Here is a 20,947-nt window from a genome sequence, read left to right as displayed (position 1 = left end):
ACATCTTTAAGTATGCAATAAACCCCCGAACAGTTTATTATTTTTTTTAAGGAAATAAACGCATATCAAAACTTTTTTTTAATCCAGTAGTTTAGCATGTTTTGAGTAGATTGTCAGTTTAACATCTCAAATAACAATTGTAGCTTCACAGAAAAGAATTTTGACTATTACGTGTCACTAAAACTGCAACCTTTAAAATAAATCAACCTGTAACTGTAACAAAACCTGTAATTTTAAATTGTTTTCCTTAAAAGTTAACTAAAATTCAATTATTATTACAGCAAACGTCCTGTAAAAAAGTTGCACACTAAAAATTAAATGTAACGTAATTTGTTTTTCGACCTGTAAAATTGCGGTAAATGTCCTGCTTCTTTTTGTTACAGGACATTCGCGTAATTTTACAGAAAATAATTTTTGCTGTGTTTATTATGGTCAGCACAACTTTGTTAGGACTATAGCATCAATCTTCATAAAAACTTAAAGCGCATGCTAACTATCACCAGAACTCTAATAAAGCTAATATCTGTTTATTTATAAGAATTTAAAAGATGACGCTTTTGGTACATGGCATAAAAAGATTACATTGTTATTCAAAGTAAAAAAAAAAACAAAAAATTCATACAAGATTTTGAAATGAATAAATTGAACTTAAATAATAGTGCGTAAATCTGTAAACAAAAATGCTCTTGATTTTCTTTTATAATTCACCTTAAAAATGAAAAGTTCAACAAATTGAAAATTTAATCAAAGTAATAAATGATATGATATTGGAATAAGCGACTGGTTTTGAATTCCCACATCAGGCACTAAGTTGGTTACAGCTTTACAGTGAAAATAACAAAGATTTATACCGATCTTTATGAAATGAATCAAATATTTCCATGAAATATGGCAGTACGGCTTCCCTATATTTTATGAAAAAGAACTAGTGATGTCTAAAGTTACACCAAAATTTCAGCCTTGACGTATGCTTAACATCAGTTTTACTTTTTTTTATATATTATACGTTTATATTGAAAGTGGGTCAGAAATAGAGCTAAAAACATAAATATGCGCATAAGACCGCTGCAAAAAATGCCTTTTGCTCCCATATGTTTTTTCGATGCCTTTTGGATCACCAAGCATCAGAGTAAAATTTGAGATGGTTTGGTTGATTCCTGAGTTGTCGCAACGCGTTTAAATTTTGTATGGAAAATTGTATGGAAGACGAAATTTTTGCATATTTAATCGTCCAGATAATAACTTTCCTGGGGTAATTGTGAGGTTTGAAGTTTATTTAACTGAAATGTACTGCAAGAATCAAGGAATATTTAAAATTCAAACTTAATTCAAACTTCCAGTACATCTCTGGTGGTTTTCGAATGAAAAAAATTTGTTTTTTTCATACAAATTTCCATGCAAAATTAAAACTCGTTGCGCTAATTCAGGACTGATTGAGTCACTTCCAATATTTTTATTGCTTTTTTTGGCAGTGAAAACCAATCCAAAAAAGTTATGAGAGGTGTCAAAATTTCTGCACTTGAAATTTCCCTACAAAGCTTGCCGCAGTCTAATGCGCATAAAGCCCACCCAGTTTCGGAAAACGGCTATTTTGACCACTTTTGTTAAAAAATCTTTTTCTCAAAAACTGTAAGAAGTTGTTCGTATAGTTTTCAGGCTCCAATATATTAAAATAAAGGAGAAAATAAGTATTCTCCTTAGTACGCGCATTTAGCCCGTCTCTCCCCTTTCATCTTTAAAAAAATATATCTTCTCAAGCGGAGTTGAACGGGTCAAAACTCCGATCCGAAAATCAACTGCCTAGGACTCATTTTTGTGTTTTTTTTTAACTTAGAAATACGTTAAATCAGGGCAGGGGCGGTCCTAGAGTTGGCTCTTCGGGGGGGGGGGGGGGGGGTGATTTTCCAATTTTCAAAAATCAGTCAATATAAAGGAACATTAATATCTGGTGAAAAAACAATCATTTGAGTGAGCGAAAGGAGAGGGGTAGCAGGGGGGGGGGGGATGGTCAGTTGCAAATGAGTCTACCATATAAGCTGCACACTGCTCCTCCTTCCCCCATGAATTTCACTGAACAACATGTATTTAAAAAAAGTATGAAACAAGAGATGAATAATGAAAACTTTCTCAAAGTTTCTCTAAATACTCATTTCAATATCCTTCTACACAACTTACACACATTCTTTTATAGAACAGCCAGCGAATCTATAATATCCACTGCGAAAAAATATTGATAATTTTTTTTAATTTGTAGGTAAATCTGGTATTTAAAAATTGTCACTTTAAGAGCTCTTTAAAGAATTTATTGTTATAAATGTAATTTTTTCAATGAAAATAATACACACGGTGTTGAGAGATATAAAAATGTAGAAAAAAAAATTTGAAGCTATCTTCATTTTTTTTCCTGAGCTTCTCAATATTAGCGCTCTGATATTTTTTAATTTTTTCGGAAGTATCTTACTTCTCACCGATATGGCCGATAAACTAATTAACAAACAAAACTAACGGGCATTGTATTCTTCATTGGGGTTTTTTTTATTGAATCGTGATTTGGAAACTTAGTATTATTATTTTCAAATATGAATACTCAATACATAAAATCAACACTTTAAATATAAATTTAGTATAAATACGATTATCAAAATCAGTTTCTTAATAGGAAACTTTTGGAATCTAATTTTATTTGATTTGCTCTTGAATTTAAGGTTATCCTTCAAAATTTTCAATTTTATTTGTACTACAACAAATAAATTATAAAAAAAGTAATTATTCTTTTTTATTGTTCATGTAGGTACCTACACATAATTCCTATTTTTTTATAATTTTGAATTATAATTAAAAATAATTAATTCTGATAGTTAATACTTTTCTTTAGTGAAGAGTCTCAATCATTTGCAATTGAAATAACCAAGCTTCCAGATTCAGAATACCAAACTTTAAGCTAAATTTTAACTAAAATTTTCAATATTATTCTATAGATGAGCTGATAGCAGTATCGGTGCCGGTGACATAATTTCTGTAGATCTTGAAATCCTGGAGTGTTAGTTAAAATCACTAAAAGATCTTCTGACTGTTTAGATAGATTGCCTTGTTGCCAAAAAAATAATGGAATGATAAGGGGATACTTTTAATTCACAAGGGAAAAATCAAAACCGAGGCAAACTGATTTTGGAAGATTTTTGTGTCCCAAACTTGATTTATTTGTCAGATTTTTTCTCTCCCTTCTTATTTTCTGGTATTTAATAATTTTAAAACTAAGCAGTTTAGAGTGAAATCGATCAATGATAATTGATGAAGTAACTAACCTACCTGAGCAACAAAAAATGTGTAAAATCTGATCATTATCCTTTTTTCATTCAACGATTCAGATTAGAGGGAAGAATGCCAAAATGTGATGAATTTCCGAAAAAAACAATACAGTTTTTTTGGTATTTCACAAAATGGGGAAACATACTTACTTCTATAATTTTTTCCCGTTGTTAATTACTCACAGTCTTCATGAAAATTGATCATTAAGTTGAAACATTTTTTTCTAAATCTTTTTGATATTTTACACTTTTGCTAAAAAGTGCACAAATTTTTTCAATGAACCTTGTATTTTCAAAATTTATACCAGAACAAAAGCTGATAAAAAAAAATTTACAAATTTGCATTTAAATAGTGCTCCTAAATAAGTTGAAACCAGTTTTCAAATTCTTTGCTCCTCGAAAAATGTGAATTTTGTTTCCTCGTGTTATAGTTTTAAATGCAGATTTTGGGTTCTGGAGATGAATTTGAATCTTTATCGCCAACCACCGCCTTCATATTGAAACAGCTTTTATAAATACTTTTTCTTCCTTTTTGGTTCTAAAAACTCAAAGCAAAATTCATAACACGTAATCTCTTTTTTCGATTTATTGTTGCTGAAACCTCTTGAGAAGATTTTTTTATTTTAAACTTTTACTATGAATATTTTATATTCGATTTCTGTTTGGCAGTATTTGTATTTTTTTTCATTATCATCCATAATATGAATGTTTATCACATCAAACCTTTCAAACAGAACCAAATAAAATCAGCTCTGAAATTTAAATTTTTGTTTTTGAATTTCATAATATAGGTTATTAATTTTAAGTTAACGATTCATATTTAAATGGTGGAAAATTGAGGGTGAAAAAAAAACTCGCGAAAGAGAATCTTTACTGTGATTCAGAACCTGTATTCTTATTTTGCAATAAGTCATGAATTCCTTGTAAACGCAAGTGAAAAAAGCACTACTTTAGATTTTAAAATGAGGTAAGCATTAGACGTCTGATATGCCCTTATATATTGAGAATTATAAACCAGCTGTAAACAAAAGAAAAAAAACAGAATTTCCAATTCAAATTTAGGTATATATATGATTTTTCCTGATTCTGAATTGATAATTTTCTTTTGATTCAAAAAATATTTTGAAATACAAAACAAATCCAAATGGGGAGCTTGAATAAAATGCGGCATCAACGCTTATTGTTTATAACGATTGAATTTATTTAGTGAAATATTGGTGACTAAAAGACAAAAAAAAATTAGAAAGTTAGATGGTCAATTGAAGCCATACGTTTCTTAAATGTCTACTGGAAAACCGATCCCTCGAATGGATAATTTGACTAAAATTTAAATTTTAAAGGTGTTTTTTACTTCTTTGAACAACCAAGATCTGTTAATCCATTAAACATGGTTGAAATTTCTAAAAATCAAGAAAATCTAAAATCACATGGTTCCGTACGTTTATAGTTTGACGATTTTTTTTTTATTGTTTCCTTCTAAATCTGAGCAAATCAAAAAGAAACTGCATGACGAAGGCAATAAATGTATGACGGCAGCAGAACAAATATTTCAAGTATTTCATATTCACCCTCCTATATTGCTATTTCAAATTTGTTGTTTCCATAAAACTTAAAACAAAATCAAGAATTTAGAAGCTTTGAATTTGAAGCAAATACCTATAAAATTTATTACGATTTGCTCGTGTTAATTTAGGCATATGAGGGAAATTAGTGTCAATTTTATCAAAAAGTGGTCCTACATTTCATTAATTGCAAATTCAAAATCAACACTCAACTACACACTTTTGTTGAGTTACTTATCAACAAAAGTTATTTGGTTTAATTCAGACCAAGGAATCGCAAATTACAGCTGCTTGAGTTTGGTGGACCGACTTTTTTCAATATTGAGCCTTTCAAGTGATAAATTAACTTTTTTGTCGAATAAACACCCCCACGGAGTGGAAAATTTTGAAAATTTAAAAGCATATCTACTAAGAAAAGTTCCAACTTTTTATAGAAATTCGAGCTTTTGTGGGTATTGAGATCTAAGTAAGCATCGTTTGCTTAAAGACGTGTTTGACGTCCGCTCCCGATTTTTTTTTTCAAACTTCATGAAATTTGGAAAAGTTATCGAAATAAAGGTTTGAAGAAATGAAAGGAACACGGGATCGACTGGCGACCAGAGAGGCAGCACACGCGTTTTGACGAGGGAAGTGAGATTAAGTGTTGGAATTGCGGTAATTGAAATAGGCTTCAAGTGACTGATTCAAAAGGGAAAGCACTTGGCCTTCCAGACAGACTCGGAGCTATCAACACAGAGAAGAGGAGCACTCAAAGGATCATCAGGATAAGTAAACTGTGTCTTTGTATATTGTTTAAATTTTCAATGATTTGAGAATATTTCCATAAAGGTAGATAATGTGGGATGCTTTAAAATAGTTTATGATATGTTCGTAAAAATATTGAGAGTTATATTTTTCCAAATCAAATTTAAAGTGCACATCTAAAGTGTTGCTTCGTTGTATAGGTGGGTTGTATTCATAAGGGTTCTTTCGAAAAAGATGTTGATGATTGAGTAACCAAAAAATGAACCATCTATCTTTAATTAAAAAAATGAAAATAGAATATACTTACTAATACAAAACACTAATAACTTTTGTCGCTCATCCGAAGAGTACTAATATTGTTTGTTTTCAATTATTTCGAGAACATATTTGTGTGAGATTTTCGATGATTCAGATGAAAACAGAAAACGGACCGAATGGGCAAAATGTGTGCAAGATTATTCCGTTCAAGAAGTCTCAGAATATACCTAGTTGTTTAACAAAATTCTTATGGTATAGGCGAAGATAGATAGGAGAAAATAGTTTCATTGAAATTGATTCAGTGGAATGAGTGATAAGACTTGCTCAACTATTTACATCATCATTGCAAGTATAACTTTGTTAGTAAAACAATAACATACAATTGTATTTGTAAGAAATTACCAAATTTTTCATTTTCTCGCTATTAACATATTTCCGTAGCAATACACTTAGTTATACTAGGAGATCATAAAACAGCGGTGCTAGAGACATTGAATTAAAAAAGCTATTGGTAGGTTTTTTTTTTGTTTTTAAATTAAATGTGCGTGATGTATGCAAGCGAGTGTTTTTTAACTTAAGAAGTTTTTAATTCCATAGTATTCAAAAATAATACATCCAGCAAAATAATAGATTCCTGATATTGTTCACGGTGGATGGTGTACAATTTCATTTTTACTTTGAATCTTTTTGAAGGTGAACGAATATTTAAGATCGGATGGTCACAATAATCAATCATGGTTGAAAATTATAACAGGCACATCTGAAAATACCACAGCAATGAACTTTTAGATAATTTTAGGTACTCAGAACAATTCATTCAAAACGTTCTTTATTGAGTTTACTTTTAAAATAGTTAAATGGTTTTCCTTGAATTATTGGTTTAGTTAGTGGGAACATAATGTATCAAAACTATTATTGATCACTGTATCTAGACTGGAATTTAATGAAGACTTTTTGCATAGGGAACCTGTAATGTTACTAAGAAGTTTGAAAACTATAGGAACAGTCAAATTCATGCACTTGTCAAAGGTGTTTCCAGATCATATCCCTGAACCCACATCCCAATTTTTTTTTTTGCTAGGATGCAGAGGTAACCTTGGTCCTAAGGCACAAATTTATTTCTTTCATCCTTTTCTCTATTTTTCCTAACTATCTATTGACTACTAGGACGTGGCCGGCGCCGTTATTGATGTTCAAAGAGAGAGCATCAGTTTTGTTCATTGAGAATGTTGCTAATCCCAAGTATCATTCTTTTGACCTCTGAACAAAATTGATGGCCTCGGTCAATCACGGAGTAGCAACCATTGGCGATGTGGAACTCGTTCTACTGAGCCACGCCAGCGATCGTGGAATTCGAAATGTTTTACCAAGATGAAACTCTCAAAGAATATATTTTGGATTAAAACTTAAATGAGTAAATTTTCTTCAGTTGTAAACACAGTTTAAATTATTAACATTTCTAGTTCCATGATTAAAGGTGGATGTGAGTAGTCAATCAAGCTAAGCTAAGCTAAGCTAAATTCGAGCTTTTGTGGGTATTTTATAACGGTTTATTGCCGCTTGGGGGGGGTGATCACCCCGATCACCCCCCCCATAGGACCGCGCCTGAATCAGGGCCATTGGAAGAACCAATTCATGAGGGAGGTTTTATTGTTTTTTTATTTGTTTTGCTTTATCAATGCAACAGTAAAAAAATGCTTTAAAACATATTATTTTTGTAACTATAAGGATATTATTTTTTGAGTACTTTTAAATTGAACTTATAAATCGTAACATTTGAGAATACGTCCTAAATTTTTTGAAATGGTTATCTAAATTCGTATTATGAAACCTTATGTAACAAAATATGGAATTCACTTTCATCGATTGTTAATATCTTTCATTTGTTCAAGAGTCTGTTCGGCTAGGTTTATTTTATTTGAGTTTAAAATAAGTTTTTTGAGCAACGCCATAAAATAAAAAAAACTTATCCTAAGCTAAAATAAAATAAACTCAATCATTCAAACTCTTGAGCAAATTCAAAGATCTTTACCATATCCATGAGAATAAATCAAAGACATGAACCAACATGAACCAACTTTAGGATTTAAGATTAAAATTTGGCTTTTGCAAATACTTCAATATAAATAATGTTAAACGATACATCGAAAAAAATTAAAATTTTGTGCAATGTTTTAGATGAAAAAGCTGCATGTTTCTTTATCGGCAAATATTTTTTTATTAAAAATCAATTATATGATGATAATCATGAGGAAGACATATTTTCGTATGAAGATTAGATTTTTTGCATAAAACAAACCTTTCAAACTTAAAATTAAACTTAAACTCTACTTTATAACTGTGAATTTCAGTTCAAATGTGTGTTTAAACTTACTTTGAATAATAATTTAAATTTTTTATATTCAATTAACAAACAAATTCATAAATTGGTGATTTCTTGAATTCCTCAACGAAATACAGACCCCGTTAATATGTTTTTACTAAAAGTGATGTCTTTTTAGTAGGGACATCTAGAGATTATGGATTTTTTTATAGATGTATAGAAGGTTAGATGAAATGAATGATGGTGAAAATGAACGGGTAGAATTCATTTAGAAGCTTTATAATTGATATGTGATGATAATGCTTCTAAATAAATTCTACCCGCTCATTTTCACCATCATTCATTTCATCCAACCTTCTATCCATCTATAAAAAATCCATAATCTTTAGATGTCCCTACTAAAAAGGACATCACTTTACACCTATAAGGCCGATAAGTTAAAGTACCAAACATAAATTACGGTGATTAATCTCTACATAAAATACATTTTTACATTTTTGAACGTTGATCAAATATAACAACTATAACAAAAAAAATCAAAAAACACATAAAGCACTCAAAAATGACCGAAAATATGAAAAATTCAATAAACTCAAAAACAAATATGTACAAACAAAAGAATAGAAATGCCAAAAACTATCTAAAAAAAAAATTGCAAAATGTCAAAAATAACAAACATGATAAAAACAACAAACATGCCAAACATAACAAAGAAAGTTCGGAATGTGTTGAAAACTTGATAAAAAAGATACAAAAAAAAACTAAAAATTATCAAAAAATGAGGAAACAAAAGGTTAATAATAATAACATTGGTTTATATTTATTAATACGGAAGAAAAAAGTTGATGAATAAATCCGTTGAATTTCGCGCGGTTCGATTTTGGCACGGTTCGATTTTGGCAACACAGAATTGACACTTTTATATTTTAATCTTGATTTTAAAAGTCATGTACGAGCTGAATCATATTCTGAAATTTGATCATGCATTCTGAATCTAAATTCCGCACCTGAATTCAATTTAAGAATTTTAAACTTGTTTCCAAAATTTCAAAACGATTACTGAAATGTACAAAAATTTCCGTATCTAAATTTCAGATCAGAATCTTAAAAGTCATGTTTCAGAGCCCCCATTCGTGAATCTTTAATTTAAATTCTGTCGTAGTGGGTTTATATCTGAATTCATAATTTAAATAATGTGTTTGTGTTTAATCTGAATTGTGAATCTGAATTGAAATCTGAGTTTCGAATGATCAATCTGAATCAGAGTTTAAAACTGTTCATCTCCGTTTTGAAGCTTTGTTAAATTAGGATTTTTCATAATAACTGAAATAAAACTTGAGACTGAAAGCCGAAAATCAACCCACTAAAAGAAAATTATCTTAAATCATGAATCAAACTGCAAAAACTAATTTGAATCAAGAATTCTAAACTGAGTAAAGATACCGAAATATCAAATTAAAAATACAATTTTTGTTCTAGACAATTTGAAACCTGAATTTCTGTAATGAGTTGAAAACCTGTAGCAGAACTCAAATTTTGGGATGGGTTTTTGATGTTTGGCACATGTTTTGAGTCTTGATTGATACTCTTTAATAACCTTCCTCAATCATCGAGATTTGATTACGAATTCAAAATTTTGTCTAGAGTAGATTAGCTCGCTTGCTTTTCTGAGAACCTCATGGGGGAAGGTTCCCTCATGAGGTTCTCAGAAAAGCAACCCTCCCTCTTCTACGGCCATGCGTGAAATATTGAATTTTTTTGCAATATTTTCTATCTTGTCAATATGAAATCGTTATTTTTGTAATTTTATTAATTATTTTAAAGTTCTTTGATATACATATGTTGATTGAAAATTGTTACGAGTAATCGTGTCATGGAGCATTTTTTTTGCGTTTGCACTCAAAGCACACCATCATTTAGTCCAGTTTAGCAGCCCTACCGTATAGTGAATTAAATAATCAGGATGTTGATAATTTACTTGGAAGAAAAAAAACCTGTTTGTAGTAAGTTTGGGCTAAACAAAGCCTCACACAAGCTCCGATCTAATAAATTTTCACATAACAATTTGTAGATTTATAATTTCAGGTCGGCCAATCTACGATATTGACATTTCCCTAATTCTCTTAAAAGTTTGAGTCAAGTCTTCTTTTCAAAGTAAAGGAGGTTTATCAATGCATTCAATCATTTAGTTTCGTTAAAGCATTTTCGTAGATGAAGTTTTATGAAGATCTCTTAACAATTTCATGATTTATATCGTACTATACATTGATTCTGTGTTTTGAAGTCTTGTCTAAAAATATGATAGGTTTTTCAAGGCAATAATTCATATTTTTAAATTAAATTTTATGAATACAACTTTAAAAATCGTGTTATATTTATCATATATTTTCTGATTGTACCCTTATGATTTGAATCTGGAGGGAGAGCAAATCATCTAGTCAAATGTTAATCTGCTTGTGTACATTATTTAATGATAATCTCTTGCACGTTGTTTGGTTTTCCAGCAATCATATTGGTAGTTATATTCTTATGCTGTTTTGATAAACGTTCCATGTACATTATAGAAAGATCGTATAAAAGTTGTGAGTTCGATCCCAAGAGTAAACATCGAACACAGTTGTACCGGATAAGTTTTTCAATAGCTATCCGCCAACTGTAACGTTGATAAAGTCGCGAATGCCACAAAGATGGTAAAACGACTATAATCGAAACAAAAAAAAAAGTTGAAAAGTTGAAAAAACAGCATTTACCTACCAAAGTGGTGGCAATATACATAGGGGAAAGGTTTCCTAAATGGGCCTATCGAGTTAAATGACCCTACGGCTGTTTGATGAAATGACAGACTAGACAGCTTATCTGACCAATGCATTTTGAAGGTGATACGCTTAGAACATAAGGCAAGAGAGAATTTTATGAATTTACAAACTCAAAAAAAAAAAATTAAGAAATCATACAAGGTTTTGATACGTTTTGATGTAATATTTCGACTTTTAAAATTATACGTAAAGAAGCTTAAAACAAAAGCTAGAATGGTTTATGTTTCTTATTCAAATGAACTTTAGAAATTCAACATACTTCAGCTTTTGTGGAGGTTTATTAATGATTATATAGTGGAATAATACAGTGTTTTTGTATGCCCCCATCATGTTTGTAAAATGCCTCCATCCTAAAATAACAGGTTAAATAGAATAAATAAACGATTTTTATCATTGAACCTTCAAATCTAAGCTCTGAATAACATCTTAAGAGAGAATTGAAGATCTCAAAAAAGATTTGATAAAGTTTTTCTTATGGATGAACTGCCTCCATAGTATGGCAACCCTAACTTTTGTTTTATTCCATAAAATTTTAATATACATAGATTTTTATAAAACTTCAGCATTGTCGTACGGAAATTGTTACTGTCTTGCAGTTTCAATGAAATTATACGGAAATATTGCCCAAAAAACAGAAATTCCGTTCAAAACATAGAAAGGCGCATTTAGCCCGCACAGTTTGAGGTTCGGCATTTTAGACAACACTTAGAATAAAATCATTTTCTTGGAAACAGAAGAAAATTTTAACATAAAAATTACTCCAATGTATAGAAAACAGATGCCTGCACACGTGCACATAGTTTTTGTACACATATTCGATGTGATATTTGATTAAATCAGTGTTCTGCTTAATAGGCGCATATAGCCCGCTCCTCCCCTACATGAATTTCATTTCTTTTTTAATCGACAAAAACTACACCAATTTTGCGTTAGCTGACACCTTATTTTAACTTTCGAAAGAATGCAAGAGAGTGCAAAATTTTGCTCTCATAGCCTTCAAATCGTTGCCAGCGACAATATTTTACAGTTCTCTCATAGGTTAATATTACTCATTTCCCATCTGATTTAGAGCTATCTGGATGCACTGCTGGTTGCAGAGAGAAAATGACGATCATTTTCTCACTTGAAGCCCGCGCGGGATCAAAATAATTTCCAAATTTACAAACATGGCGGACTTTCTATCATATCCGATTTAAACTGACTTCAGACGACATTTTATACGATTTTTTTACTATGCAGTTTGAATTTCGATTCGCAACACCGTTGTGAACGACATATGTTATTATTTCTGATACGATTTCATGTTTGCTTGATTGTGTCAGATATTCAAAGATCTTTCTTTGCATTGAACATCTCTTATAAGCAAAACTTGCTCGTTCATTACATTCATAATTTTTCTTCCATGGAATGGACAGTGGCGCAGTTTTCAAGATGAGCAATTTTTGGAAGTGACAAAAAATCCAATAATTAATAATTAATAAAAATTTCTATGTACAAATGCTTAAACTACCAGTAAGCATTACGTGCTCATCAAGTCTTTATTGACCTCTACCGTAGGAACTTTAGTTAAAGAGTATCAAGGATAATGTCTAAAACACACCATCGACAGAAAATGACTATCAACTTGCTAATTCAAGATCTTAAGGCTATTTTATCGGCCCTGAACCATTTTGAACCAATAGAGTTGCTAGCTGCTATATCCCCCAGTAGCCATCTAGAAAAAATTTCTTGAACCAACTCGCTAAAATATAATGAGATTAGTCAGAACGATCTAAAGCCTAGTCCATACTCGGCAACTCGAACACCGATTTCGGTTGCTGAGACTTGTTTATGAATACATTTTGAACTACACAAAGAGATGCATGTCTCAAGTCTCCCGACAAGTATGGGAGACTATCGGCTACCAAACTGTAAACATAAACAAGCCTCATCAACCGAAATCGCACCTCAAGAAGCCGTGTTTGGACTAGGCTTATTACCTTACACTGGTCTACGTACCGGACACTGCCTCTCCTCATTTTGTTGATCAGCGCATATTGGAAACAGGATTATGGATTAGAAATTTTTCAACAAAAGAATTGGTCAGTTATCGAATTCTTAAAATCAATTGGAAACCTTGAGTCAATATCCAACAAAAAAACTCAAACGAAAACAGTTTAACTGTATTATGACTCTAATTTTCCGCCGCTAGTATCATGAAATTGCTTCGTTTTATCATGTTTACGTTCGCCAGAACGTGCGTTTTCGTCTAAATGCAAAAACATTTATTTGCTCACAAAAAAAAATATTTCTCACTCTCTCTTTCTATTTCATTCTTCTCTCTCCCTCACAGAGCTCACGAATGCGACTGTTTTATCGTATCTTCATTCACCCAACCGCAAAACCGACGGGCTCGTCCACCGCATTCAACAATGTGGGAAGCGATAAAAATAGCAACGAGAGTAATAACAACAACAACAGCAACAATAATAACAGCAGTAGTAATAACAATAATAGTACCAGTAACAACAACAGCAACAATAAAAGTGGCAACAACAGAAGTGGCAGTGGTGGAACTGCCACCGGTAAGACAACCGATAATGCTGAAGGTGCAGAAGAAAGTGGTGGTGACGAACGGAGAAACGGTGCTAATAATAGTAGTAGCAGTAGCACTGGCGATGCAAATCTAAACACTGTCAGTCAGGAAAAAAATCAAGAATTATCATCTTCTCGGTCGATTGACAGTGGAAAGGTGGCCGGCAGTGGTGTTAATGGAGCTGGCGACGGTGAGGTGGAAGCTGCTGGAAAACGTGATTGTAAGAAATCGAACGCGGAGAATGTTGAAAGGCGTAGTGAAAGTAATGAGGGTGTGAATAGTTATACATACGATAGCAAATTGATTATCACCAAAAGCTGTAAAGCGGAAAAAGGCGGTGGAAGTGATAAGAAGGAGAAAGAATCGCTGAAGCTTGTTTTGGTAACCAAGAAAAGTGACAAGAACGATTCGAAGCTAGTTTATTCCAAAAGTGACGTGAAGCCGGGTAAATCTCCAAAGCAGAGCAGTCCAAGTGGGTCGGTTGGGAGTTCGGGGGATTTCAAACGTCTTCGTAGTAACGAAATTCGATACTGCGAGTATGAGACAACGTCACCGGTTTTGCCAAAAGCGACGGCTCCGTTGACAGGCAAAAGTGGAACCGTTCCGGGTGATGACTTGAGAAAATCAGAACCGCAGCAGGCTAAGAAGCACAATAAAATAAATAATGATTATAGCAGCAGCGTTGGTGATTCTAGCAACGGGAAAAAGTCGCTAGAAGACAATAGTCGAAACAAGCAAACGACCAGTGCTGAGAAAGCTGAAAATGGTGAGACAAAAAGTAAGCATGAAAAATCTAAATCTTCTCCACACCACCGGAATGAAAGCAATGGAGCAGCAGTCAATGCGAATGTAACGGCATCTAGCAGCACGGAAAAGAATGAAAAGTCATCCGAGTTAAAGTGTTATGTGAATTTGAAGAAACAAACGGTCGTTTCCCCGCTGACATCATCGGTGGAAATGATTCGCAAACCTGAAGTTCCTAAGTTGAAAATAGAGCTACCTAGTCTGAAAACTAAAATTTCGATCCCAAAAGCAGACAGTGAAAAATCACCGAGAACGGCACATTCATCGTCGACGTCTTCATCGGCGGCAACGTCTCCGGCCACCTCTTCCACTGCTTCCGGTAAGTCTCCGATTTGGAGCAGACCCGACGATAGCAGCCTGAAGCCACCGGAAGCGCCCAGAATTGATATCGAAGAATATGCCAAAACAATTGGCCTCAAACCAGTGCACAGGTCTGTCGAACAAGAGTCTCTCGCTGTCGTTAAAAAGAAAAAGAAAAATTCTAGCTCGTCTTCACCGGATCCATCGTTTTCGTCGTCCTCCCACCGGAAGCGCAAAAAGGCCAAACACTCGAAAGAGGCCGGCGGCAGCAAGCGGAGAAAATTGCACGCCGAAATTTCCTCGCAGCACGACGAGAGTTTGAAAATGAAGGTCAAACTTACCGAAAAGCCGTCAAAGCACGAACGCAAACCGAGCGAGGAAATTGTTACCACTACTAACACTTCTACGACGACTAGCACGCCTATGACGATGACGACCACATCGCAATCGCCTCGAGAGCTAAATAGGCCAATAGCGGAAGTTACCCCGTCGTCATCCTCAACTTATTCGTCGGCCCCGCGCGCGGCTAATGCGGAAGACAATCTAAAGGTGATTGACATCACGAAGGGCGATGATGATGATGATGTAAAAATTATCGAACATCCCACAACACAAGCAACGGCGGCCACAATCCATGGAACGACGCTGGCGACAAGGGTTAACGAGCTGCCAAAACTTCCATTACAATCGGGGGGATCGGGATCGACGGCGGATAGTAGTTCAACTAAGGCGAAGATTAATGAAATGAGGGCAGTTCGGCACAAGCCAATGGTATACATTCCTAATTTGGACAAGAATTTATCGGATAATTCCGCCACCATCAATAGCATTATACAAAGCGTGCAGGCAAAGGCCGGAATCGTTGAGGCAGACAATGATGTACAGATTATTTCCAGCAGTGGTCTGCCCACAAAACCACCGACCATGCCTTCGCTGGTTCCGACGACTAGGCCAACTACAACAACCACAGCTCCATCAAACAGTATGAAGCCACCGGCTATCAAAACAGTTATGGCCAATAGCGCTAGACCTCAGCAACAGAAGCCACAGCAAGTGTTTAGTCCGCGTCATACGCCAAACTATCCGCAGCTGACGTTTACGAATGTGGCAAAAAAAGTTTCCACGACACCCACCAACAACAGTTCAAATCTAGCCCAGCCGAGAAATGCAAATCCTGCCCTCAAAAGATCCATCAGCGTTGATAGTAACTCAACCTATAACATTCCCCCGAAGACGCCCCGCGTCGATTTGATGGATGCACAAAGTAGGCTTTTGAAAAAACCTTGCTACGCACCTATGTTCAACTTTGTGAAAGGTGCCAGCCTGGCGAAAAATGGTCACACAAACATGCCTACCTCGGCAAACGACGTACCTTTCAAGTCACCGATCAGTTCAGCCTACACCAAGGAAATTGGCACCAAAAAACCCCTACCCAGTCTTCTGCTACCTCCTTCTTCAATCAGTGTCACTAAAATGACGGACAGCGTTCCAGCTCCAGCACCGGTAGACAACCGTCCGGCACTGGAGATTGTCCGAATCCCATCAACGGCCCCGGTTGCTGACAAACCGAATCAGAAAGTCATGGCTACAAAGGTCACTCGGCCTCCACCTCCCACAATCCCGCTGATGCGAATAAAAAAATCAGTCTCGGTCCCAGAACAACCGACGACACCGATTTCACCTTCCGTTTTTCAAGTCACTAGCACCAGCTCTAGCAGCTCCACCAATCTCACTACAACGTCCGCCTCTCATCAGGACACCAGCGCCGGAGCTCTGGACCTAACAACCCGCACTAATGACGATCTGATTATTCTCGAAAGCAGCGACAGTTTAACGCCGAAATTAAACGGCAACGACGCGAAGCCTAGGCCTAGGGCGAAAACGGAAACGGACGCCAAGATTGAAATCGATAGCAACCGGTTGGAGTTGATCAACTCGCTGATACAAACGTCAGCTGCCTCGATGATAAAAGCGGGCTCCGGCATGATGGCCAAACTTCAGAACGCTGGCATTCCCGGCCTAAAACTCCCATCCGACATGATAGGATTTGCCATTGCCAATCCACCTAACAGCATCGGTTCAGGACCAGTCATGTCCAAGTTTAGCCCAACAACCACGACGTCGGCATCAGTGACAAAATCGATGCCACTGCCAAAGCTTACCGAAATCAATCGAAGCAATCGGGCCGCGGCCGTCGTCCGTCAACCGAACCCATCGGTGCGAAGCATTCCGAACCCATCAGCATTGGCATTTCGCAATCAAGCCGCATCGATAAGCAGCAACTCTTCGTTGTCGCCACCCGTTGTTTCGTCCACCCTTTCGCCGACGTCAGCGGCGAAAATCGCGAACGTAAACATGAAAATAAACAGTGCAAACACTACGACGACGCCGGGGCTGAAATCGAGTAACGGGCCTCTAACGATGATGGGTGGTGCGGGCAGCCGGAGCATCGCCGAAACGTTTTCGCTGCTGATGCGAACAACCAACACCGGTGCAATCGGAACGATGGGCAGCACCATTACAACGGCGACGGCGGCCAGCAGCAATTTGAATGGAAGCAACAATATTAACAACAACAATAGCATTAGCTCCATCAACAAAAACAGTGACAGCGTTAGCTCGTCGACGACGTTCGGTGGAGCTCCGGGTAAAAAGACCATTGAGAAAGTGGCGGCTGGATTGCGAGCGGCCGCTGCGACGGCTACGAATACCGGAGCGAATGTGGCGAACGGTAATCGCGTTTCGAGCAGCAGCAGCAACAACAACAATAGCAACGGTAATGGCTCCGCTACTGGTGTTGGTGCTAACGGTGGCTTGAACGTTGTTTAGAAAGAAGACAAAAAAATCGCACGTGTAACCGCGCATTATTATTGTTGATCCCGAGAGTGCTTAGCGCTCGCTCGGGTGCAGCCGAAGGCCATCCGCAATAACCAGGAGCAGCCGGATTCGGATTCGACGATTTTTGATGACACTAGAGAGCGCGTTGATGACCTGTCGAAAAAATTAACATCAAACAAATCGCGATGAGGTAAGGCAAAGTGAGTCGAAAGAAAAAAAAATCAAAACTGATCCACCACATCGGGTTAGAGCAGCAGGAGAAGTTGATTGATTGACAATGCTCACGCAACAAACAAAGCGGACCGGTGACGACGACGTGTGACAATGTCAATCCGTCCCGTCCGGCATTGGCGACAACTGAGGCCGATGACATAGTGAATACGATGCGACGCGATGCGGTGAATGCGATTCAATGCGGTGAACCACATTTGATGAAAATGTATGTGAATCGCTTAAACCTGACATAGTCAACGCGGCGAAGCAGATGTCAATTTGTTCCGCCGCTCGAGTTCGCGTAGGCTGCGTCCGTAAATTTTCCGCCAATTCGCATCGCATCGCACTCACTATGTCACCGGCCTGAGAGCGCTCGCTTGAGCATAGAGATAAGGTAACGAAGAGCAGATATAATATTGGTAAAAAAAACTCGGTTACAATCGTGTTGACAAAGTTGTAACAAGCTGAACAGAGATCGAGCGAGAAGTTTTGTGAGTGATGAACTACCGCAAAGGCTTGTATCTATTGACTTTTGTTTCTTTTTTCTTGCATTTTCTGTTAGATGTTGAACATCTTGACTGAAATTTTTTCTTTGGTTCGACAAAAAAATGACATGTTTTCCGTGAAGTGTCATAACTTAATTTTTATGAGTTCAACGTGAGAATTGAAATTCAAAAACGAGCTCAAAATTAAGATATGGATAAAAAATTCAAGTTCAGAAACCAGAACAAGAAATCCAAATTCAAAAATCAAATTAAGAACAAAGTTTATTGGAAATGAGAATATCAAGAGAAAATAAATTGTTAGAAAAGTTAAAAAATAAAATAAAAAACTTATTTGGAAAATGTAAATACTGACGCACTGTAAAAGATTTGAACAAACAATCTCAGGTTTTTGTGCCAACGCATTACCGACTAGAATACGGGAGTCAAAAGTATACCCAGTGACTTCGGGTCAGAGCATCAATCTTGCATTCAGATTCAGAATTCAGAAATCAGATTCTGAATTCAGATTCAAAATTCAGATTCAGAATTCAGAATTCAGATTCAGAATTCAGAATTCAGATTCAGATTTCAGATTCAGAATTCAGATTCAGAATTCAGATTCAGAATTCAGATTCAGAATTCAGATTCAGAATTCAGATTCAGAATTCAGATTCAGAATTCAGATTCAGAATTCAGATTCAGAATTCAGATTCAGAATTCAGATTCAGAATTCAGATTCAGAATTCAGATTCAGAATTCAGATTCAGAATACAGAATTCAGATTCAGAATTCAGATTCAGAATTCAGATTCAGAATTCAGATTCAGAATTCAGATTCAGAATTCAGATTCAGAATTCAGATTCAGAATTCAGATTCAGAATTCAGATTCAGAATTCAGATTCAGAATTCAGATTCAGAATTCAGATTCAGAATTCAGATTCAGAATTCAGATTCAGAATTCAGATTCAGAATTCAGATTCAGAATTCAGATTCAGAATTCAGATTCAGAATTCAGATTCAGAATTCAGATTCAGAATTCAGATTCAGAATTCAGATTCAGAATTCAGATTCAGAATTCAGATTCAGAATTCGGATTCTGAATTCGGATTCAGAATTCGGATTCAGAATTCGGATTCAGAATTCGGATTCAGAATTCGGATTCAGAATTCGGATTCAGAATTCGGATTCAGAATTCGGATTCAGAATTCGGATTCAGAATTCGGATTCAGAATTCGGGTTCAGAATTCGGATTCAGAATTCAGATTCAGAATTCGGATTCAGAATTCGGATTCAGAATTCGGATTCAGAATTCGGATTCAGAATTCGGATTCAGAATTCAGATACAGAATTCAGATACAGAATTCGGATTCAGAATTCAGATTCAGAATTCGGATTCAGAATTCGGATTCAGAATTCGGATTCAGAATTCGGATTCAGAATGCGGATTCAGAATTCGGATTCAGAATTCGGATTCAGAATTCGGATTCAGAATTCAGATTCAGAATTCAGATTCAGAATTCAGATTCAGAATTCAGATTCAGAATTCAGATTCAGAATTCAGATTCAGAATTCAGATTCAGAATTCAGATTCAGAATTCAGAATTAGAGTTCAGATTCAGAATTCAGAATTCCGATTCAGATTTCAGATTCAGAATTCAGATTCAGAATTCGGATTCAGAATTCGGATTCAGAATTCGGATTCAGAATTCGGATTCAGAATTCGGATTCAGAATTCGGATTCAGAATTCGGATTCAGAATGCGGATTCAGAATTCGGATTCAGAATTCGGATTCAGAATTCGGATTCAGAATTCGGATTCAGAATTCGGATTCAGAATTCAGATTCAGAATTCAGATTCAGAATTCAGATTCAGAATTCAGATTCAGAATTCAGATTCAGAATTCTGTAAATTTATTTTTCGGCATATCGGTGAAAAGTAGTTATGAAATTGATAAAGATGGATAGAGAAGTGAGAAGAAAATTAACAGATGTTGAAGAGAGCGAAAGAGCATTTTTGCGAGGAAACTTATTAACGTACACCATACTTTACCCTGCAACATTTCATTATTTAGGAGAAGTAGTACCGGGATAGAGGTGGCACTACCTTAACCTATACAATGAAATCTGGTTGGTCCGAAGTCTACATGTGGTGAACACGTATACTCCGGACGGACAGCCCGTCCGGAGTATACGTGTTCACCACATGTAGACTTCGGACCAACCAGATTTCATTGTATAGGTTAAGGTAGTGCCACCTCTATCCCGGTACTACTTCTCCTAAATAATGAAATGTTGCAGGGTAAAGTATGGTGTACGTTAATAAGTTTCCTCGCAAAAATGCTCTTTCGCTCTCTTCAACATCTGTTAATTTTCTTCTCACTTCTCTATCCATCTTTATCAATTTCATAACTAGGCTTTTCACCGATATGCCGAAAAATAAATTTACAAAATTAATTAACGGTGGTTAACTTATCTTAAAAAAGATTCAGAATTCAGATTCAGATTCAGAATTCAGATTCAGAATTCAGATTCAGAATTCAGATTTAGAATTCGGATTCAGAATTCGGATTCAAAATTCGGATTCAGAATTCGGATTCAGAAATCAGATTCAGAATTCAGATTCAGATTCAGAATTCAAAGAACTCAGATTCAGAACTCGGATATAGAATTCAGATTCAGAAATCAGATTCAGAATTCAGATTCAGATTGAATTGTCTCATG

General features: G+C 35.4%; 1 protein-coding gene across 1 annotated transcript in view; it reads left to right on the top strand.

Moving 5' to 3' along the window:
- Nucleotides 1–18,539, top strand: part of LOC129757251 (protein suppressor 2 of zeste-like) — a 96,043-nt gene extending 77,504 nt beyond the window's left edge. The window contains exon 6 of the mRNA XM_055754411.1: nt 13,344–18,539. Coding sequence (XP_055610386.1) covers nt 13,344–17,519 — 4,176 coding nt within the window. The 3' untranslated portion in view covers nt 17,520–18,539. The remainder of the gene's footprint in view (nt 1–13,343) is intronic.
- The last annotated feature ends 2,408 nt before the right edge of the window (nt 18,540–20,947 follow it).

The sequence above is a fragment of the Uranotaenia lowii genome, chromosome 3 (assembly GCF_029784155.1).
Source record: "Uranotaenia lowii strain MFRU-FL chromosome 3, ASM2978415v1, whole genome shotgun sequence".
NCBI classification, from domain to species: Eukaryota; Metazoa; Arthropoda; class Insecta; order Diptera; family Culicidae; genus Uranotaenia; species Uranotaenia lowii.
This window is presented reverse-complemented; position numbering and strand designations above follow the sequence as displayed.